The 24,165-nt window shown below is 37.3% G+C and overlaps 1 protein-coding gene across 4 annotated transcripts in view; it reads right to left on the bottom strand.

Moving 5' to 3' along the window:
• The window catches only part of COL5A2 (collagen type V alpha 2 chain), a 153,828-nt gene extending 131,947 nt beyond the window's left edge, over positions 1–21,881 (bottom strand). For all 4 annotated transcript variants that reach the window (XM_081581417.1, XM_081581416.1, XM_081581414.1 and 1 more), the window contains exon 1: positions 21,628–21,881. Coding sequence is in view for 2 of the 4 variants with exons in the window: in XM_081581414.1 (XP_081437540.1) it covers positions 21,628–21,724 (97 nt within the window). In the remaining 2 variants the exon portion in view is untranslated. The remainder of the gene's footprint in view (positions 1–21,627) is intronic.
• Positions 21,882–24,165: the final 2,284 nt, after the last annotated feature.

Here is a 24,165-nt window from a genome sequence, read left to right as displayed (position 1 = left end):
CTATTGTCTGCTTCAAAGTGTATTTCACACATACCAGTTACAGGAAGTCTGGAATATAAAGTGCTTTGGATGACAAAAATAAAACGTGGGCTAATTCTTCAGTGGAACTAAATGTTTTGTGGTATTCTTGCTTGAAATAAAACTTTGCCCAGAGTTTGGTCAAAATGCCCTACTCCCTCTGGTATGTCCTGGTTTAAAGAAACAATATTTTTCGCCTCAATGAAATCACTGAAGTAATAAACAGTTTTTATCTGATAGGGTTTCCCAGGTGGTGCAGTGGTAAAGGATTCGCCTGCCAAGATCCCCTGGAGGAGGAAATGGCAGTCCACTCCAGTATTCTTGCCTGGAAAATTCCACAGACAGGGGAGCGGGGAGGGCCAGTCTATGGGATCCAGTCGGACATGACTGAGCACTCACTCACACATGCAGATATACATATATGACTTTTTCTTGATCTAAATAGAAAATAGTACTTTATTTGTGACGATTAAATTTTTAAACATTCCCATTCTATGTACTTGGTTTTTCCTCTCTTTCTAGAGAGACTATATGTCTTATCCACTGCAGTATCCCTACAGCTTCACACAGTATCTGGACCACAGCAGTGTCTAATAAGTGTATGTAGAATTGTAATAAGAAAGTCAAGATTTTTAGGTAATCATACCAATATTTAATAGATTAGTCTCTGAGTATCAGTGCAATGATAGCAGAAGATATGTGCAATGACTGACTCCATAGGGATGACTTTATTGAGTAATTTATGGAAATTTATGCTACTTTCATGCTAACAGCAAGTATTCTTCTCACATGTAGATTAAATATCATCAAGCCAAAGAGAATTTTATCCAGCTATCTACCTAATCCAAGATCACCATTCTCTACTTTTTGTAATACCTAACCTGAACTACAAACATTTCCTGGCACTAAAAATATTAACATAATGGAAACACCAACAGATCATATCTGTCATTTCATTAATGACAGCCAATAAGCCATTCGAATTAGAAAACAGTACAGAACTAAAACTAGCTGAGTACAGTCTAGTTAAATATACGACCTAAATGGCCACTACATGAAATTAGTTCAGAAATCAGTATATTTAGAATATACAAGAAGTCTGACCTGTGGAAATTTTGCTTTGGTTCTTAACTGCTTGGACAACCACTCTCAAAGGTGAACAGGAAACTCTACACTGCCAGACCCAGAACTTTGTCTCCATCACCCTTCCCTTGGCTCTCGGTGATACAAATGACATTGATTTCTGTTTAGAACACTTCTGATAGCTCTCACAACACTACATCCTCCAGTCTGCTTCCCCTCTGAAACCTTCATTCATTTCCTGACAACTCCAGCTGTTTTTCCCCTCTCCTGAACTGACTCTAGGCTTATTCTGAAAGGTTTAATGTACTTTACTTCATGTTACATATTCTATTTCTTAGCCTAATTATTTCAAGTGTTTACTTTCCAACTAAATTAGAAACTCCTCATGGTTTGGAATCAAGGATTCTACTTTCTAATTTATTAATAAATATATGGGTTAAGTGCACCATAGCACTTGACTTGGTACACAGAAGTCAAATAAATATTTCTTATTGGCAGCTTGAGTGATTATCAATGGCAGCATGTACACAAATTGGTAAAACATTTGTGCAGGTGATTAAACTTTTAACTCATTTGTAACTATATCAGTGGAAACTCTTACAAATCTTTTGACCAAAAATGTCACTACAGTAGGAATAAAAAATATTTTCTTAGCAAATAAATATTTTCATTGCAGATACTCCCATTGAAAGTGTTTGGTTTAGATGTCTGATATTTATAGTTTTTGACTAATTTATAAACCAGCTTAAGATGATCTACACACGTTGTTACCTACACATCCCTCACGTCTTTTTACAAAAATACATAACTGATTGGGTCTCTCATAATGGGATTCTTCAATATAAAGGTGATTTATTATTTTTCTTTCTACTTTCTATCTTTAATATGGCACTTAGTAGTTAAGGATCAATGAAATACTCAATAAATATATGGCCAATGATGGTTTCCTTAATTTTATAGTCAGTGAGGTGCATAAAGCCAGGACAGAAAGCCTAATAGTTAGAGGGATCTCACTAAACACTAAATCAGCATTAGTTTTTCTTTCCAAAAGTCACTTTTGCTTCTTGCACTGTAACACAGCCTGTGATTGCATTTGCTTTCACAGCTATGCAGATTTCAGATGACAAGGTTTCCTATTACATCTCAAGTAAAAATTTTAGTTGGATAAATCAAAAGTTGTTTGGCTCTTTCCTCCTCACTACAGTCTTCATGAAAATCTCTAAATTCCAGGTTTAAAAAAATATTTAAGCTTCTACAAGATAGATTTATACTTTCCCTAATCATCGCCTGTCACAGGTTTGGTCCTACTGAAGTCTTTAAGAATGTGGCACTGAATAGAAATGATTTCCATATAGTAGTGTGAAGTGCTCTTCTTGGTAACTAAAACTGTCTTTCTCTTTCCTTTTCTTCTCTCTATGAGATACAGCTGAAAGAGTCTTGGACTGGGAGCCAGAAAACCTAGGTTCTCTCTCCAGTATCTGCTGCATCATTTATGCCTATGCATATCAATTTCCTCATCTGTAATCTAAGGTGCTTAGTTTTACATGGACATCAAATGAGTGGATGTACTTTGTGAATTGTACAATATTTTTTTTTTAGGTATAGTGTGATATTATGACTAATAAAAGCAGAAAAATCTAAAAATAAACATCAACTGGATATAGCTTACTGGCCTATAAAGGCTGGACTACTCTAGCCTTGCCTCTGAGAAAGTGAATCTCTTTTTGTTGTTGTAATTTAGTAACAGTTGGCCTTTAGTGGGGCTGAAGTGGGGGTGGGGAGAGTTAGTAACTGATGGAAATTTGAAGCTGACTATCCAAAAGCACAACACATTGCCTAGTCAGAAAAAGGGACATCACGTGTCATGATGCAAGCATTTTGAGCAACTGTTTGATATCTAACTGACATTCACAATAAAAACAAATGATTTACTGATAACTTAATCTTTACATGATGCTAGCACAAGCAGAGCAATAGGTGAAACATTGGTCTCAAACAACATTCTAGTATATGTACTCTGTTTGAATTAAGTTGATTCAATTTTAATTTAAATTAAAATAGCTGCATTAAAATGATTGCGACATTAAAAATGATTGAGACATTAAAATGACTGAGACAATAAAAAGAGTTGATGTGCTCAAACATGAACAATCACACCCTTACCTCTTGTACCCCAAACATATCTCTTTCTCCTGAAGCTACACCTGCATCTTTACCTCCCTGTATCTAAAGTCACATACAATAGCCAATCTCTCTTAGACTCTAACTCCTCTCCCCTTGCACCCAGTGTTGCATCTTTCTAAATCCTGGTCAGTCTATACCCCTTTTCTTTCTGTATCTTTGACATCTGACATCTCTCCCTCCAAGAGACTCTTTCTTTCAGTTTATGAGTTGTCATCTGAAAACAAAATAAAACAAAAATCCTCATTTGACTCTACCTATGGTCCTTTATCTCTTCTTCCCCTAACAACTAAGTTGCTTAATAAATAGGGAAAGAAAAAAATAAGTCTATACCGTCTGTCTCTGTTGTTGTTGTATTGAATTTTAAAATAAGTAATAAATTATCCCCAAAAGTCAAGTCTCTAATAATAAATGGGGCTTCCCTATTGGCTCAGTAGTATCCAAGAATCCTCCTGCCAATGCAGGAGACGTAGGTTTGATACTTGGGTTGAGAAGAGCCCCTGGAGGACGAAATGGCAACCCACTCCAGTATTCTCGCCTAGAGGATCCCATGGACAGAGGAACCCAGCATTGCAGTCCATGGGGTCACAAAGAGTCAGACATGACTTAGTGACTAAACAACAATTAATAATAAATGAGATCATGCTACAGTCCATTCTCCAAGCCATCAAAGTAGTTGTAGTCTCCTGTGAAACAATACTAAATTTACTTCTGAGTATTTCAAGTATCTTTTTCCCATCTACATACTATTTACTTGCTCCTCTTATCTCATTTTGGTTACTGTGCATTCATCATTCATATTTGGATTTATCTCCTCCAGGAAACCAACCTTTGCTCTAATAGGTGAGTTGGATACTCCCATGCAATTCTTTTTCATCATATTTATTATTATATTGTTTTACAATTATTTGTTCATATGTCTATCGCTCTCATTATGGATGTCCCTTAAATACAGGTAGTATATCTTTGCATCCCTATAACTTGAGTAAAATCATGATAAATAAAATAGGTAAGTTATAAAATTAACTTACGTTTGTATTTAATAGTCAATTAGTGTGCTTTGAGGTAGGTATTTTTATGCAGCTTCACACAAAAGTACACTAAATACAGCTAACCTATATGTAAAAGCTGGTTCCATTGTTTAAAATTTGCTGTTATGAATGTAAAAACAAGCAAGATTGAGTAATATAATTAGACAACAATCTGACGATCAATGGAGAGAAGGCATTTGATTTGAATCGTCAGAGAAATTTAATTTGTTCAAACTGTTAATCACAAGCATTTATTGAGTACCTGATATATGCATAGCACCGAATCTGTATCTGACTTTCTGGGTTTGAGAAATGGTCTTTACACTCAAGGGACATATGATATAAGTAAGGAACCAATGACATTTACTATTGTTGTTTATTCACTGAGTTGTGTCCGACTCTTTTGCAACTCCATGGACTGTAGCCCACCCAGATCCTTCTGTCCATGGGATTTCCCCAGGTAAGAAGCCTGGAGTAGGTTACCATTTTCTTCCCCAATGACATTTATTAAGTGAAATTAAGACAATGGGTTATGTGGGAAAGGTTTTTATTAACTGCTAACTATGTCAAAGAAAGGAGAAGTGCTATAGTTTAGAGAAAAGAGCATAATCTAAAGGTTTCAAAGAGGATACACATCAGACTTGACTATGATTTGAAGGATGTGGATGTGTTAGAACAGGATGACTTACAGACAGAGGAAATAATGGGGTGAATGCAGGGCAAGACTGCTCAGGCGTTCCCTCCGCTGAGACCTTCCCTGACCTCGCATCCCACCTTCCACCTCTTAGGCACTGTGTGGTAGGGATGCCTCCTAGACACCGTCTTGCATCCTGTTGGCCTCCATCACAGACAGAGTGATGTTGTTCATATTTAGTAGTCAATCCTTCTTGATTTTTATTCGTACTCATTAGACAATTAACTCCCTGAGCAAGAAGCGGTGGGAGGAGTGGGTGGGGCAGCGGGGAGGTTAAATACTTGTTTCTGTATCATTCAGTAAAGTGCCTGGTTAACAATGAGTACTCATTAATCATTATAATAAATAATGAAGGGATGAAAGTAGGTTGCATGGTGGGAATATACTGCTCTGTAGAGAAAAGCAAGTCAAAATCATCATTGCTTGAGATCAGAGAACTATCTCTTTAAAATAAGTCAAATTTTTCAAAATCATCTGAGGCAAATTCTGTCACTAAAACATTTACATAATGGTTTTTGAGAATAGAATGAGATTTATATTCCCCAAAGAAGTAAATTATTGTTATCTGCTTTAAGATGACCAAGTATATCTCATTATCAAAGAGTACATTAATATAAAACCTGACAGCTTTCTCCCACGGGTATTTCTGATTTTAACATGGATTGTGAGCATTTGTGAGGGCCTCTTTAAAATCTTATCAGATTTTTAATTTAAATTTTTCATGTACCTTAATTAAACAAACGTACTTCTTGTCAAGACATTTTTAAGGCTATTTTCTTCCCAGAATGCCTGGGAGTGAAATTCTAGCAGATCTTGGGTACCTAAATGTTTAGAGAACTAAATCACTATCAGTGAAGGAGGAAAACTGGGAAATAAAACACAAAAATGGAGTTCCTAATTTTCCCTGAAGAAAATGGGGGGCAAGTAGCATGCTCCAAAAAGTTCTCCAGTATTCTTGCCTGGAAAACCCCATGGACAGAAGAGCCTGGCAGGCTACGGTCCAGGTGGTCGAAAAGAGTCAAACATGACTGAAGCAACTTAGCATGGTGTTGCTGTTCAGTCACTCAGTCGTGACTCTTTGCAACCCCATGTGCTTAAAAAATATCAATGGATTAAATTAAACCTTCTAAATATTCAAACTAAATGTGTACATATCTCCCAAAATTCTCCTTCCTTCTATCTTTCCTTCCTTCCAACTTTTTTTAAAAGGCTAGATAAAATAGCAGTTTAGTAGGTTCAGCAGATTGCCAGGAAAAGTAAGCAATGTCCTCACTGCAAAGACAAATTCATCAGCCATAAGGGCAAGATCCTAGGATGCCACTAAACTTTGACCACTATCCCCACCAAAAAATATTTATAGAGCATCAAGTCTGATGATTGAAATAGTATAACACAGCACTGAATGCATTTACATATTTTCTAATTGAAAAATTCAAAATTAATCTGAAATATACAAAACTTATTGCCAGATTATTTGGAATTTTTTTTCACAATTACCTTTACAACAAAGTCTAGAAACTCTGTAAAGCCATTTGTGTGTGTGTGTGTGCTAAGTCACTTCAGTCAGGTCTGACTCTTTGTGACCCTATGGATTGCCAGGTTCCTCTGTCCATGGGGTTCTCCAGGCAAGAATATTGGAGTGGGTAGCTATTCCCTCCTCCAGGGGATCTTCTCAACCTAGGGATCGAACACAGGTCTCCTGCATTGCAGACAGATTCTTTACTATCTGAGCCATCTAGGACACCTGAAAAGCCATTCACTGGAAAACAGATCATTTTGGAAGTTGCGTTTCTTAAATAAATCATATTAAGGTAGTCTCCTGCCAATTCAGGAGACGTAAGACTCAGGTTCAGTCCCTGGATTGGGAAGATTCCCTGGAGGGTGGAATGGCAACCCACTCCAGTATTCTTGCCTGGAGAATCCCATAGACAGAAGAGCCTGGCAGCCCGCAGTCCATAGGGTCGCAAAGAGTCAAATATGACTGAAGCGACTTAGCACATTGTTGTTGTTGTTCAGTCACTCAATCATGTCTGACTCTGCAACCCCAGGGACTGTAACATGCCAGGCACCCCTGTCCTCCACCATCTCCCGGAGCTTGCTCAAACTTATGTCCATTGAGTCAGTGATGTCATCCAACCATCTGTCCCATTCTCCTGACTTCAATATTTCCCAGCATCAGGGTCTTTTCTAGTGAGTCGGCTCTTCACATCAGCTGGCCAAAGTATTGGAGTTTCAGCTTCAGCGTCAGTCCTTCCAATGAATAGTCAAGATTGATTTCCTTTAGGATTGACCGGTTTGATCTCCTTGCAGTCAAGGGACTCTCAAGAGTCTTCTCCAACACCACAGCTCTAAAGCATCAATTCTTCAGCGCTCAGCCTTACACACAGGTAAATAACCAGAAACCTGGATCAAAACTTCAAATCCTAATTTAAAAGTACAGAAAGATATTACCTACAGAAATCATGCATAATGCCTCAATCTACCAAAACTCATACATGAAATTCTTCTTGGTGGTATAGCACAAATCTGACCTGTGTGAGTAAGTTTATGTAAACCTTCTATAGTCCTAGACCTTTAGAGCAGGAAGTAGCCCTGGATAATATACCACAGGTCTTACAGAGGAGGCAACTGAGGCCCAGAGATTTTAAATCACTTCCACAAGATCACCAGTTTAGTTCATGACAGAGCTACAACTAGAATGCTAGTTTTAATTTAGAAACTAGTTTTAATTTAGAAACTTTTCTTTAAAATTATTTCAACAATTCATTCATGAAAGAAAGAAACAGTCTATTTAGTTGAGGCCCTCATCTCTTTAACTGCATGTTTCTCTCTGAACAAGTAGAGAGTCTTAAAATATACCAGAAAGTAGACAAGCTTGAGGGATGATGGAACCTTTGTCTAAACACTTGGCTCAGATTGCTGTGGATATTTATCATCAGTTTAAACTTCTGTCTCACAGTCACCTTCTGACCCAGGGAAAAGGGATACCATGCTGCAAACAGGCCCTTAGAACTTAACTTTGATTTTGAGACAGACTTCCTGATGAGAGATGAATAGGGAAAAAGTAATAATAACAGTGGATTCAGCCTTCTGCCAGGAAGCTACATTTTTGCTTGTAGAGAGACTGCAGTCCAGTTATATTAGAAAAATCACGTTTTGCTTTTCCATCTGTTCTGTTTATCCTCAAGGCAAGGTCTCTATTCTCATTTTTTCCTATTTAATTCCTATTTTGGGGCTTTGAGAGTTTTCTGGATGGTTATCTAAGCAAGGTATTTTACTCTCTGCAATTCAGGGTTTTAAAGAAACCCACTAACTTTGCTTTCTTTCATTTCCATGAAGAATTTTCTGTTCCTTTGGATTATAAATATTCTCATTTACCTAAAATAAAACACTTATTTTATCTTCATCTAAAATTTCATTACAATAAATCATATAGACCCTTACTGAGGCTTTTAAATCTGACACGGAATTTCTGCAGACATTATTATGAATTCTTCATTCTGAACCTGTGAGATAGCAAAATAAAAAGTATTATCCCAGTTTTATAAATGAGAAAATTAAGGTTCTAACATATTATATTTATAAGCAATTTATGAGGAAAGAATCGGGACTTTACTAGAGTTGTCTGATGCAGGGCCGAGTGCTCCGTGGACCCTGTTGCCATGTTGAATTAGAAGTGGGATGAGCTCACACAGCTCCTTCTACCTTGACCAGCCAGGTGGAGGCGCACACCCTCCCTCCTAAAAGCATTGCCAGGGTCCAGATAAGTCTGTCTTGAACCAGTAAAATCTCAAGAAAAGAAATAAATGCTGTATGTATTGAGCATACTTTCACTTTTCTGGAACAACTCTACATGAACCAAATGTTCAAACAATTACCAAAATCGTTATAATAGAAAAAAAGAGCAGAATTCCCTCAGTTTGTGAATGCATCCTTATACCAAAGTAAAACTTTCAGGAGTTGTGCTGGTTTGCTTTTCCTTTGTAAATAATCAAGAGCTGCGCACAGGCCTGGCCCAAGGGAAAAGCACGAAATAAACAAAATTTCTTATCACCATTTTACTCCTCCCTACCCCCATCCCCGGCCCTGTTCTGCTGCAGGACTTCTGCTCCTCCATCCTTTCTCTTACCATTTTAGTAACTAGGAATGGTCTGATAAAAATTATTTCAGTTATGGGGAAAACTCTAATGGCCCAATCAGAGGATTCATCCTAAAAGAATAATATCCACTCTTCTTCAGTGCCTATAAATTGCAATTCGATTTTTCAATATGCAGATGAGAATACTGAATCTCAAAGGTCCGTACCTCGCTCAAGGTCACAAGGTTGCAAAAAACGCAGGATTCAAATGTGAGACTCCAAAGACCCAGGCTCTGTTCATTGCTTTTTGAAACTAAACAGAAAAGGAGAACTTTTAAAAGTAGTAACTGTTCACTGTTAAAGGTCCTAAGTGTAGAAAGATGGTAGTAATTAGGAGCTGAAGAAATTTCCCAGAATTAAAAAAATCTAACTGTGAGACACTACCCTCTTCCCACTATTCCTATGGCCTATTTGGCCTAGTTACAAGTATCTATGTTGTTAGCTCAAAAAAATAGAGATACAGGACTGTGGTTGTGTTTATTTATGTGTTCTTTCCAAAATGAACATGTCTTAGGCATATAGGATTAAAAAAATTAGAGAAATCAAAGAAAAAAAATTAAGAGATATTACAAACTTTCCCAGCCTCTTTCAAACTTTCCGAATAAATCCCACAAGACACAATAGCCTTCAATGAGGCTATCTGTGCCAACTGTTAATTGGTATCCTTGGGTACCCACAGAAAACTCATCTTCCCATGTACTTATATCTTCTATATGATGCACAATCATACAGTTCTATTCTGAAGAAACTCAAATATCCTCTTCAGAAACAGTGGGAATCCTGTGGACAATTTTGATTATACGAAGTCAACTTTCAGTTCCTATTAGAATGGATTTGAAGCGATTCTAATGTCTTGACTGTGGAACCATCCATGGACAAACACAGAATGTCCGTGACAGCTGTGTTTCATCCGCCTATAGTGTGAGCCATAGAGTCCACCCAGTACTGGGACTTTCACCCAGAGCCATGATGTCAGCTGATTTTGATGGCCAGAGAATATTGGGGAAAAATCATAAAAGGCAAATTACCATATAATAATACACTCAGATTGGGTGAATGCTCAGTTGCTCAGTGTGTACGACTCTTTGAGACCTCATGGACTGTAGTCCATCAGGCTCCTCTGTCCATGGGATTTTCCAGGCAAGCATACTGGAGTGGGTTGCCATGCCCTTCTCTAGGGGGTCTTCCCAACCCAGGGGATCTTCTTCATCCAGGGATCAAATCCATATCTCTTAAGTCTCCTGCGTTGGAAGGAGGGTTCTTTCCCGCCAGGGCCACCTGGGAAGCCCATATTTGAGAAGAAGACATCCAAATAAACCTTCAGTGTGAGATCTTGATTCTCAGGTAGATTCCTGAATGCCTTTCCTTCAAACTGAAAGTTTAAAGCATATTTCCCTTAAAAAAAATTGAAAAGTCATCCACTTCGAAACTGTTTTCTTAGAACTGGAACTGCCTGTCCTCCTAGGACTTTAGCAACATTGCATCCACAGAATAGATGTGGAGGGGGTACAAGGTAGATCAGGTGAGTATAGCTTTAACAATTTTATGAAATATTTATATCCTGAATGTACCAAAATATCATGAAAGTACTAATTATCATAAAACACTTAATTTAATTTTATTTCATCATCCTCCACATACCCAAACACAAACACTGCCAATGGAACTTTGAATGCATCCACTGATTAATTTCTTTAGAACTCATTGTTTTAATCTTGATTCATAAAGGAGCCCACTTTTTTTTTTTTTAATGAAATTGACCATAAGTATCCTGAAATCTTCCCAGGCTAATAAGAATTCCATTGGTTCAGGAACTTATTAGTTGTTTCTCAATAAAATTCAGTTCAGTTTTACTGCGTCTAAGGGAGAAAATAAAAACACAAACAAACACATGCCTAATCTAACCTGTAGAAATCCACATTTAAAAGGAAGCAGTGAAGGAATGAAAAAAGAAGTCATTTTTTTGGTGAATACTCAGAAAGACAGAACACTTGTAGCACCTGAAAGCTTAAACACAAGCTGTCAATGGAATGTTCAATTGCTCCTCCTTCATTGACCCCAAGTGTTTTTTTCTTTGTTTCAGCACAAACTCATGTGAAAGAAGATTCCTATATCAGAATCACTCATTTGCCTTAGAATGGCCAGTGCCCTTCTGCCTTTCAAAAGAAAATATAAGCTTTCTTTATAAAACTTCAGAGGGTTTGTGTTTGTAGCTAAAGACCAGAAAACTAGAAACTTTTTCTTTGCAGTTCATCTTCCCATGGTAAACAGTTAACTTCACTGTTCACCCACCAGTCCATCCTATCAGAAACTCTAGATAAAAGTTGAGCACTAAATGAGAAGCATAATGTTCTGAATTAAATTGTAACTTAATCATTTCTTCAATAGAAAGTTCTGGAAAGAATGAGAAAGAAAAAATTCAAAAATAATTTCAAACCAGCATAAATGAATCTGATAGGTTCTTCTACCTCAGGAGCAAATAATAACTATATAACTGCTATTTAAGCAGTTAAACTTTTTAATGAAAATATTAAATCTCTATAAATAAGTTGTATTTTCGATGGGAAGTGTCCATATTTTTAAATTCCATAATGAAAAACTCTGAAGCTGATGGCCACAGAACAGCTCTATTGAATACAAAAAAATTTAATTAAAGGAATTCATAGCTACTATCTGGTGAAATCCCATGCACATACCTTCTTCCAAGTGAAACCCATCATTTTGTTCAAGTTTGAAAAACTGAGAAGAAAGAAAATGACAGCAAAATAAGGAAAGTATGAGCATGAAGAATGTGCCTACATTTTACATCAGTGTCTGCTTTCTGGAGTCAATTTCACAAAAATCTCCTGGGAGTGAAGGGAGTGAAGAAACCAGCAGCCTTTGGAAAATGAGGAGACTTGCTGCAAAATCTGGGAAAAGATGGTCACTCCCACTACTGTATCCAAATAGTCCTGGGAGCTGCCTTGTAAATCCCCATGCAGTGAAGCAATTCCTCTCATTCCAGATGCAACCCAGAGCAATGCAGGGTGGAAAATAAGCTTCCAGTTTTTAATACAGACTTTTATGACTATCATATTTTCAGAAAATAAACTCTGAAACAGACAGAGCTGGTAGACAGACCAGCACTGCAGCATGGAATGGATTGTGCTTGGCTTGCTCACATCTTGGAGACAATCACAGAGAATGAAATGTGTGGGGGGTGTCAGGAGAGCAGGAGTAATGCTTCAAATCACATGGCCCTTAGAAAGTATTTAATGGAAAGAGGTTTTTGCTTCTTTTTTTTTCCCATAGTAAACCTACACAAGAAGACACTACAGTAAAGCTCTTCTATTTGAAGGGCAAAATGTATAAATAAGCTTAAAATATAGCTTATTTAGATATTAGATAAAATACTGATGCATTGCCTAAGTGACCGTAGTAAATAAAATTTGCATTTTAAGTTTTACAATAATTTTAATCTCTTTGAGAGAAAAGTTCTTTCTATATTTTTTCCATAACATCTAACATTTTGGTTCTTATAATTACCCAATAAGCATTTATTATTATTGTTATATTATTAAATAGTTGAATAATAATATTAACTGGATAATTATGTTAGATAATAGTATCAATAATCATTTGATGAGCTCCTGCTCTTTGTCAGGAACCATACTACTATGTAGGTGGTTTAATACATGATAGTCTTCAAAATAATTATTTAAGGTAAATATTACTATTCTAATTTTATAGATGAGAAAACTAAAACATAGAGCACTCAAGAAAATTACTCAAGAATATGCAAATATAACTTGAAAAATCTGAATCTGAAATTGGTTCACTCATATTTGAATGAGTAAATAGTGGGAGAGATTTTTTTAGATTTAAAAAAAATAATATTCAATTGGCCTATGTGCAAGGAATAGCAATCATATACCTAATACATAAAATAAATCTATGACATGGAGTGGAACCTTGGAAGTAGACTAAAGAAAAGTGTGTGTGCGTGTATGTCATGGGAGGTGAGAATTACAGGCAGTTCCTTGTTTTGAGGCGAAGAATGATAGCCAGCGGACTAAAATTCTAGACATGAGACAGATCATGAAAGGTCTTGTATGCTTTGCTTAGGAGCTTGAACATCATTCCTTCCTCAAGTTATGGGAGTCAATGGAAGATTTTAAGGAAGGTAATGAAGTGATCAGATTTTAGTTTTATAACACAATAGTAACAGAGGTGGTCCCAATAGGTACAGGTGGGAAGTAGCCACATGGGAGGCAAAGAGACAAACTTACATGCTATTGCAGTAAAAAGCAGTAATCCATGAGAGCTTAAACTGGGGTATTTGTAGTAGAAATGGAGAGGAAGTATATTTGAGAAATATTTAGCAGGTACAATGGCAGAATTTAGTAACTGATTAGAATTTTGCTTGAATAACCAAGTAGGATGATGTTGCCATTAACTGACATAAAGAATACATGAGAAAGATGATCCCGTCTGGAAGCAAAGATAGTGTTGAGTTTTGGGTACACTGAACTTGAAGTGGTTATGGACCAGCCAGTGGGAAACCGGGTATTCTGAAGTTCATGTGGAAGGTCAGGGTTGAAGAGAGAGATTTGAAAATGATCAGCAATTAGCTGTTAAGCAAAACCCTGAGAGTAAGATTCCTAGATAATCTAGGAAGAGAATAGACAGAACCAGTGGACTAAGTCCTATGAGAAAACAAAGTGCTACAGGATAAAAAAAAAAGAGAGAGAGAGAGAGAGAGAGAAGGAGCCCATGAAGCTGAGAAGGAAAGGTCAGGAAGGTAAAGGGAGAACCTTCAGAGCACAGCCTTTCAAGAAAGCTGGGGTTGTTAACAGTAGGTGAAAGGAGTCCTCTGGAAAGTCACACATTACTAGACAAGCTTAAAAGGAACAGAGGGAGCAAAAGTGAGAGTGCATAGGATGAGTGAGGGCATGGAGTCAGACCGGAAACTGTTCCGCTCCTTTAAAGCAGCTAGGCTAAGAATAAAGAAAGGGTGAAAGCCAGACACAGGCCCTGGGAGAGAGCTGAGCTCGTTTACAGGCTAAGGGGAAAGAGCTCATAGAAAGGAAGTTGTTGAAGTTATGGAAAAGAGAGCATGATTAATGGAGCAACTTGCCCCAGGAGATGGAGAACAAACAAAATACAGAAGGAGGACAAATCCAGAAGGTTCTTCAAAGCAAATTCAAAGATTTGGTAAAAGTAAAATTTATGCCACCAAGATTTATAGCTGTGATGACTGAGATCAGACCAAAATATCACTCTGTGAGTCTCATGTAAATGCTCTAAAATTGCCTTCAGGTAAACTTCCCAAATGACCCTCTTAAGAGTTCCATCAGATTGACAGGGGTGTGTATAATTTCTTCAAATTCAGATAAGGACCCAAAGGTTTGGTAAGGTTTGTTGTTGTTTAGTCACTAAGTTGTGTCTGATACTTTGTGACCCCCATGGACTGTAGCATGGCAGGCTTCCCTGAAGTTTGCTCAAACTCATGTCCATTGATTTGGTGATGCCACCAAACCACCTCATTGTCTGTCACTCTCTTCTCCTCCTGCCCTCAAAAAAATGAGTCTAAAGGTTGCCGAACTCCTAAATAGCAAAGACGGATCAGAATCCAGGTGTCCTTCCAATGATGGTTAGACCGTGGCTTACTTTACTTACTAAAGTATATAGGCTACAACAAGGCTATGATGCTTATGTTGCAAGCAATAGTGTCATCTTGAAACTGAACTTATAATTCTGATTGAGCAGACACCCAGAAAGAAAAAGGAAAGAAAACCAATTGTGAGACTGTCTTTCCTCCTTCCCAGATGTAAACTAAAAAAAAAATTTTTAAAGCACACAAACATTTTTGACTTTGAAAATTATACCAGAAAGCTATAGAGACAGCGTTCATTGATTTATTGATGCTAACTTTTTAACAGTGTTAATGTTACTTCTCTGTAGAAGACAACAAGTGGGTAAGGAAAATCTTGTGCTATCATAATGTCCCTGATACACTGTTCCTTAGGACAAATACTCAGTATAAGATGGAACCATCCTGATTTTTGTTGAAGAGTTTAGATTTAAACATACCAATAAAATAAAGTAAAAACACTAAAGCCACCAATGCAGTCACAACTTCAAAGAAAAATTGTTCACTGGATAGACTACATTTCACAAAAATGCCAAGAATAGATACCCTTTGTGTGTAATAGCTCTTCAGCATTAAATAAAATTTAGAAAAAGCCACATGAAATTTACATGAAAAGAAATTTAGAGGAAAACTGAATTGTCAGTATATTCCTAGCAATTCCACTGTCTTATATAAACTTGTTCAACTTGCCAAAATGTACATAACAGGTAAATTAATAATTAATAACTTCAGTCTTTTTTTCCTACTATTACTATATCTCTCACATGTAAATCTGAACTTTTCAGTGTTGTAATCTCAGAACACAAAACATCAGTCAAAAAGTGACTGATCCAATTTTAAATATTTTATAAATTGCCATATAAGACTAAGAAATGATACATGAATTCTCCTTCAAGTAGGAACAAACTATTTGCTTTAAAAAAGAAAAAAAAATAGATTAACATAACTTTAATCTCTAAGTCTCCTCCTCTCAAAACAAAACTTCCTTTTGACGTTTTTACTTAACATATGGCATTATGTGCACTTCTAGAATGAGTCTTTGGCCTGTGGGGATATGATAAAAGTGTGAAGAGCAGGAAGTAAAAGAAAGAAAAAGAAGACTATATAGTCACCTGGAAATACATTTTAATAGTGTGTCTTTTGTATAGTAGAATGATTCATCTAACTTGCCATAAGGAGGATTTGGGTCTTGAGTATTTTTGCCAGAAATGATTGTGAATTCACAATATCTTATCTATAAATTTTAAATAAGCAGGCTTGTAAGTGAAAGGAATGACTAGAATAGCAAATTATTAGCAAAGTCACAGTGTGTAGCCTTAGAAGAGGAAGCCAACTGGTGCCACATCAAGATCAAGAGTCTAGGCAGAGACTTAACACAGTGGTTCACCAGCATGAATCCATCACCTAGAAAGCTTCCCAAATCCCATCCACAACCACCAAATCAAGATATTTGGGGGCAAGAGGAACCTAGAATCTACACTGGCAACAAACTCTTCAGGTGATTTTTTTATGCAACCAGCTCAGCATTGATCTGTGTGGATTGCTTACCAACTAACCTAAAGAGTCATGATCAAAGTCTACACTCCATTTGTCAATGTAAAAAATTTACTGTACCTATCAATCTACCAATCACATATAGAGAAATACTCTCCAAAATAAAGCCTCATTCTAATTTTTATAAAAGTAAAATTTATTTGAAGAGACTACAGAAAGAATTGTAAAGAATAAAAACCTAATGTTTAAGTGCCATCCGGTGTTTTTGGCTTTGTATTCTACTCAGGAATGAACGATAACCAGGGTAAATCTGGTTACTCGACTATATGCTGTCCATTGAAACCAGATCTGTTCCATGAAAGTGGTTGACAATTATGCCCATATTTGGCCAGGATTACAGTTGCCTCCTAATAGCTATTCACCCTTTTATAGCCTCCATAACTCTATTCAACAGAGTACATTGTCAGTGTTACCCAGCTAAGACTACATTTCCCAGCAGCCCTTGTAGCTTTGTGTGACCACATGACTTACAAGTAAGTAGAAATGATATGACTTAACAATCTGCATTAAAAAAGAATCACAGCCTTTATCTCCTATTCTCTATCTAGAAGCCAGGAAAGTAAATATAATGGCTGGGATTCCAGTAACTGTCTAGGAATTTAGAACATCAAGGACTGTACCCTAGGAATATAAGAGAGCTAGAAAAAAAACTGAATCCCTGATGATTCTGTAGAGCTGGTAAACCAGCCTTTCACTACTAAACTAGAAGCTTATAAAAGAAGACACAAAACACTTTTTTGTTGTTTAAACTACTATATTCTCCTATATGCAGGTGGACCTAGCTTAAAATATTCACTGTAAAAGAAAAGTGTGCATATCCTACATGAGTATGATCCAAAGTATCTATTTCAACAGTAAAAAGTTTAAAACAATTTATGAGTGAACAAGTGTCTTCAACTATATATTTGCATTCTCTACTGCCTTTAAAATGATCCCATCCAAGTACTGCTGAGTATTAAGCATTGTTTCTTAATATTTATATTTGAATGATGAGATAAATGCCAGACATAATATAATAAAAATACAGGAGGCCATGCTATAGAAAGGGCTTCCCTGTTGGCTCAGACAGTAAAGAATCCGCCTGCAATGCAGGAGACTTGAGTTAGATCCCTGGGTTGGGAAGATCCACTTGAGGAGGGCATGGCAACCCACTCCAGTATTCTAGCCTAGAGAATCCCCATGGGCAGAGGAGCCCGGCGGGCTACAGTCCATGGGGTTGCAAAGAGTCAGACACGACTGAGTGCCTAAGCACACATGCTACAGAAAGAACTGTGAGCCCATCAGTTCAGTTCAGTCGCTCAGTGGTGTCCTATTCTTTGTGACCCCATGGACTGCAGCACGCCAGGCCTCCCTGTCCGTCACCAGCTCCCGGAGTTTACCCAAACCCATGTCCATCAAGCCAGTGATGCCATCCAACCATCTCATCCTCTGTGAGCCCCTCATCTCTTAGTAATCAGAAGTTGGCTTGGGCCCATGATACTAGTATAGGGTTACAAATAACAGGGCTACAAAGTTATGATCCGTGAGCCAAACTTGACATTCAAAATATACTTGTATTTGGCTTAGGTAATACTTTCTGAAAACATTAGATACAAATTTAGTCAAGTGGGCATGCATCTTCAGTCCTCCACAGGCCTTCCATCGCCTGTTGATATACACTCTCTTGCTTCACTTGTTGATGTCACCTGCCTGACCTCTGAGAAGCACTGACGTTTATAGTCTCTGGAAATAAAACAGTATGCTTCTGTAGCTTTCCTTCTCTCCACTGTTTCTCTGTTGTTGAAATCAATTCAGTTCAGTCACTCAGTCGTGTCTGACTCTTTGCGACCCCATGAATCACAGCACACCAGGCCTCCCTGTCCATCACCAACTCCCAGAGTTTACTCAAACCCATGTCCATCGAGTCGGTGATGCCATCCAGCCATCTCATCCTCTGTCGTCCCCTTCTCCTCCTGCCCTCAATATTTCCCAGCATCAGGGTCTTTTCAAATGAGTCAGCTCTTTGCCTCAAGTGGCCAAAGTATTGGAGTTTCAGCCTCAACATCAGTCCTTCCAATGAACAGCCAGGACTGATCTCCTTTACGATGGACTGGTTGGATCTCCTTGCAGTCCAAGAGACTCTCAAGAGTCTTCTCCAACACCACAGCTCAAAAGCACCAATTCTTCGGTGCTCAGCTTTCTTCACAGTCCAATTCTCACTTCCATACATGACTACTGGAAAAACCATAGCCTTGACTAGACAGACCTTTATTGGCAAAGTAATGTCTCTGCTTTTTAATACGCTATCTAGGTTGGTCATAACTTTCCTTCCAAGGAGTAAGCGTCTTTTAATTTCATGGCTGCAATCACCATCTGCAGTGATTTTGTTGAAAACAATGATTCATATCAAAGATTATTTTCCAAGATTAAGTATGTCCACTTCTAATAACAAGACTGTATTTAAGTATTAGATATTAGACCTTTATTAGGTATTAGACCTAGGTATTAGACCTTTACTCAGGAATATAAAAATTAGTATAAATGCACTAGTATTTTCTCCTACAAAAAACAAATGGGAAAATCTCTTCAAGCAGTGCCCCCTCTCCACAACCAACACATTTCCACACACACACAAACTCATGAAAAGCTGATTTTTGTTATCTTAACTCATTTTTTTACTTAATTTTACTTAATAGTCCCAACTAAACTTAGTCCAACTCTCAAACTTTCTCACTTTTATGAATTTAAAAAATCAACTCGGTTCTTAAAATTTAGTGAGAAGCAATGATTTTGGTCTAAGAGGCCTAAAACTTTGTTTTCTTTTATCTCATCATTCATAAGTATTCCTATAAGACATTATATATGTAATTTATGTAAAATATAAAATTTAAATTTCCGGTAAAAATAATCACAGTCAAACAGAAGAAAAATATACCTTGAAGTCCTGAAAATAAAAAAAATAAAAGCTTTTAAGTATGTACTTACATATGATAATAAGTCTCTACATTTCAAAGAGGACGTATTCGTACACAAAGTCAGTACCACATTATATGACTTAGAGCTAAAATTTGAAAAACATATTGTTTGCATGTGTGCTTTAGAAACTTCTTTAGTTTAAAACATTTACCTTAACTTACTCTTCTCCAAACTTAAAATCACATGGAGTTTCAAAATTCTGATTCTTCTATTAAGTTTGTGACAAGCCTGAACAGGAAAAATAAAGTATTGCCAAGTATTCACACAATATAACTTAAATCAAAATATGCATGGTAAGTTCAAGTTATGTAGTTCTGAATATCCTGGATTATGGAATTCTTTTTTATATCACCTTTAATTAAGACCTTAACTATTTACTTTTGCTAGTGAATTTTTATCACACATATTCTCTTAGCTTGAGTAACATAACTGAGCAATTCATTCTTTTACAATATGTATGCAAGCAATTTACCCTTTTTCTGTAAAATGTTTGGAATTCCATGTTCTATGCTATCTGGATATGTTGGGGAGAGGAGAGTTGGTATGGAATCAGGGGCTTTTTTGCACCAAGCATCACAATTCTAACATTTATATAAATTAGTATTAAGGTAAATTGAACTCTGCTCATTTTTCAGAAACACCTACAATGTAATTACAGCTACTTGAGAAGGTCTTTTAACATGTGGCCTACTCCATCTACTTTAGGAAACATTCATTTTTCACATGTTCAATTATTTTCATACCTTATAAATGAAAATTACTTATCTTAAAATAAAGTAACAAGGAAAGTTGTGTAAATTTTTGAATGAAAGTTGTTGGTTTTTCTGGTGGGGGAGGGGAGTCGACTTCTTTTATATTCAGATATTTCTATTGCTATAGTAATTTTGTGCATTTTTCCCTCCCCTTTCCTGACTTCTATTTCTTATTCTATTATCTCTCCAGCCCTTCCAAACTACACATGCTTTTCACAACATTACAAGGAAACTCAAGAGGTTTAATCCTCTATGAATTGTCTCATTTTTTTAAAACATAAAAAGTAACATAAAAGTTTCAAGATTTCAGAAAGTGCCCCCTCTATGGGACTCTGGACAGATTCCTGGGTTTTCATCCCAGATTCTTACTTTCACTCTAAATGTTTTTTAGACCTCGGGGTCTCTAGATTAATTTTATGAATACTTATAGAGCAAAAATACACAGAAACAGGTTTTAAATATATATATATACACATATGTATATACATATGTGTGTATACAGCCATAAAATATATATGAAGGACAGTAACAGAAAAGTTTAATAAGTGTGCTAAGTTTTAAAAGCTTGAGTTTGATGTTAAATTGTTATGAAAATCTTTAATGGCCTATTATGAAAGAGTACATGTCTGTATTTGAAACTTCAGGCCTGGAGGGTAAGGATTTAACAATGTGAAACCAATTTAAATATTTTCTTATATTTGCTAGCAGCCACACATTTTTGCTTAACCATACCATAGAAAGCAACCCTAACATATGCAAATTTCATAGGAAAAAAATTGGTAACCAGGCAAGATTTATCTTACATTTTTAAAAAAGGGAAGAAAGGAAACTTGAGTCTAATGAATAATGCCCATGCAAATACTCCGTGATAAAAATATTATATAAGACATGCCGGTTTCCTGCCTTCCGCCTCCAACAAGGAACCACCACTGTCCTGATAGTCAAGTCAGTAGGGTGGGAAAATAAGAAATCTGGCTTCTATCAACCTCTGCCATGGAGAAAGAAAAGAGACTTGTCTCACAGAAAGCAAAAGTGATTGTAAGATCACAAATGAAACTAGGAAAGATGCAAAAATCTATAAAGAGACAAGAATAAGGAGCCAAAGACAAAGAAAAATCAGTTATCAGAGTGGCTACAGAGGTTTTTCTAAACAAAGAATTTTATGAAGCAGCTGAAGTTCAGTACAAAAAAGGCTCCACCCTACTCTGCTTCTGCCGCAACTTTTCCTTGCTCTGAGAACTCTAACCCACAGAACAGACCTCCTCTAACTAAGAGTGTCTCTAGCCCTCCGTTTTAAGCACTCTCCTTTTCTTTTAAACTTCCCACTCTCCACATTCAGGCAAAAGGACTTATCCTAGGCTTTCCCCCAAAGAATTCAGTAGTGTACTCTTCGAACGGCAGATGTAGAGGCTCCGGATTTACAAATGTCCCCGATTGTCTTCCGAGCCGTTTCCCAGGTGCAAATTTGTCAGCCCCCTTCTCAACTTCAAACCAGAACCTCCTCTTCATGCTCTTCCTGAGGCTTAATATTCCACCCATTTCCCAAACCGTGCAACAAACGCGACAAGGAAAGCAAACGGCAAACTCACCATCCTCCTCTTCTTCCTGGGCTTTTATTGAGGCGAATTGCCCTAATAAAACAGTAAGAATGAGCAGAGGTCTTGCTTCCACCCAGTTTGCCATCATGTCTAAATATTAGACATGTGGGTCCTCCTGGGAGTTAAAAGTATATTCTAAGGTTATTGTAGCACCATGAAGTCAGCTGCGGGCTCTTCTTTCAGCACCAGCCCCAGGGCAGCCTCTGCAAACCCCCTTTTTCAGCACCAGCTCCAGCACAGTCTGCGAAAACTTTTTTCAAGCGATGCAGCTTTAAATAGGAAGAATGCTGCCTCCACTTCTTTTCCTGCCCCTTTTCAGCTTGTTCAGGCTCATAACCATCCAGTGTCTGCCAAGCAACGGTCTGATTGATGGTAAACAACCGAATCAGAACACAAGCCCCTGTGCCTTGAACTGTCCCTATTTCATTTATGTTTTAAACATAAATGTGGCTTTATCACAGAAGCAAACGTTTGCTTCTCTTTCCTTTTCTTTTTCTTTCTTTTTTTTTTTAAAGAAAGCCTGTTAGAAGGAAGGAGTCTTATTCTTCCCTCCCTAACCCTTCCCCCAAACACACCCCCCTTCACTTTTTCCCTATAAGCTGAAAAGACATCAGGAAGGAAATAACAGCCTTTCAGCCTAGTTTTTGGTATCTAGATAATTAAACCTTAAACTGTCCACCTTAAACTTTCAAAGGGTCAAATTTTAACCCTTTCCTTTTTACTAAGGAGGATTTATTCCTGTCCCCTTGCTACATTCTGTCTCTTTTCCCAGATTCTGGAGCAGGACTGTTAAATGTCCAGGTGAAGAAATTATTTTAGACAAATGCATCATACTTGGGATTAAGATCATCTCTTTATCTCTCCATCTCTCTTATTTAGGGAAATACATCTGCATCTCCTTCTTGTCCCAGAGAGTTTTATTGTGCAGAAAAGCAATCCACTTTGTCAGTGTGGAGGGATGGGAAGGACACTGTATTTGGATGCAGAACGCCTTGCTTCAGACATCAGCTCTGCCACTCACCCATTTTGTAAACACTAAGCCCTTTATCTCTGTGCACTCCAATTTTCTCTTTTGAGAACAGAGCTTTGCTCTGATCAGAGGACAGAGTTTAGTGACGTTAAAATGAGTAATACATTATTAACCAAGTTTCAAGCTGCAAAGAACTACCTAAAAGTAGTTACAGTGGTGTTATTACCCCTAAACTAGCTTTGCAGGGAATTTGGTAGTTCCAGTTGTACATGTCATTCAAGAGCATTGTTCCTGAATTTTTGTGCCACACTCATGTTTGCCAAGATCTTAATGACCTCAGAGAGTTCCACATAAACTAGTATATTTGCTACCTTGAGTCCACCCAGAATGAGAATGGCTGTTCTACACAACACAGGTGAGTCAGTGGTTTAAAATTACTCAGCAATGACCAGGAAGCCTGCATTGTGCTAAGCACTGGAGGGAGAGGATGACAAAAAATAAGTGAAAGGCATGCCCACTGTCTCCAAGGAACACATATAGACACTAAGAAAAAAGATTTACGTAAAGCAAGAAGCATAAGCCAGAGCGTATACATTAGGCATACATTAGACCCAGCAGAAATTCAGAGAAAGGAGAGATTATAGAGTAAGATTAGGCAATTAATGCATTATCCTTACTTTTTTTCATAGAAGAAATCCAAGAAACTTTGCATTTTCACTTTGGAGCTATAATCTCTGGAGAAGTATTCCAGAGGAATATATGGAATGCAGCTATACCCCACAGTCTAACTTTTCACTTCGACCTGTCCCATTTCAATTACTTCTGGCACCACCACACTTAACACAGTGCCCTGCTTCCACTTAAATGAATGCATTGAGTAAGGATCAAAAAGTCACCCTTCTGCTAATTCTAACTAGAATATCTGAGAGAGGCCAGGACTTGAAAAACACCTTGCCGAATATTCAAAAAAAATAAGTGGAAAATGCAGAGGAAAAAAAATTAACTACTCCACGTGCTTGCCACTTCTATTCTACTGTGAAACCATCTTGAGACACCAATACCACAATACCAAAGGGCTGGCCCAATTTTCAGGCATCTTTTGTAGAATCTTTACTGAGCCACAGAGACTAAGGACATTTACAGAGAATCTGCAATTCTCATAAAGTATTTTAGGTGCTGAGGGCACAGAGATGATAACAGGACTTGTAGCAGAATCAGTGTCCATGAACACTTGGTGCTTGCATCTCAGTATCTGTTAGTAAAACAGATATCATCAGCATAACAATACGGCTATTTCCCATTTAAATGTAAGCACGTGCTGCGATTCATGAGGTCGCAAAGAGTCAGACACGACTGAGCGACTGAACTGAACTGAACAGTTTTTATAAAAGTGATTAAAAATCCAAAGCAATCTCTCTTAGTTTCCTCCAGCTTCAGTCTCCTTTTCCCATCATACCAAAAGCACATGTTATGATAGGGACCAAGCAAATGTTTTCAGGAGAACTGAGATAAATTAGCATTCTCTCTTATCTTTGTGAGTTTGTGACCTGGGCTTTTCT

The sequence above is a fragment of the Giraffa tippelskirchi genome, chromosome 3 (assembly GCF_054371585.1).
Source record: "Giraffa tippelskirchi isolate mGirTip1 chromosome 3, T2T-mGirTip1v1.2.pri, whole genome shotgun sequence".
Lineage (NCBI taxonomy): Eukaryota > Metazoa > Chordata > Mammalia > Artiodactyla > Giraffidae > Giraffa > Giraffa tippelskirchi.
The sequence above is the reverse complement of the archived record's forward strand: the minus strand, read 5'-3'. Positions and strand labels throughout refer to the sequence as shown.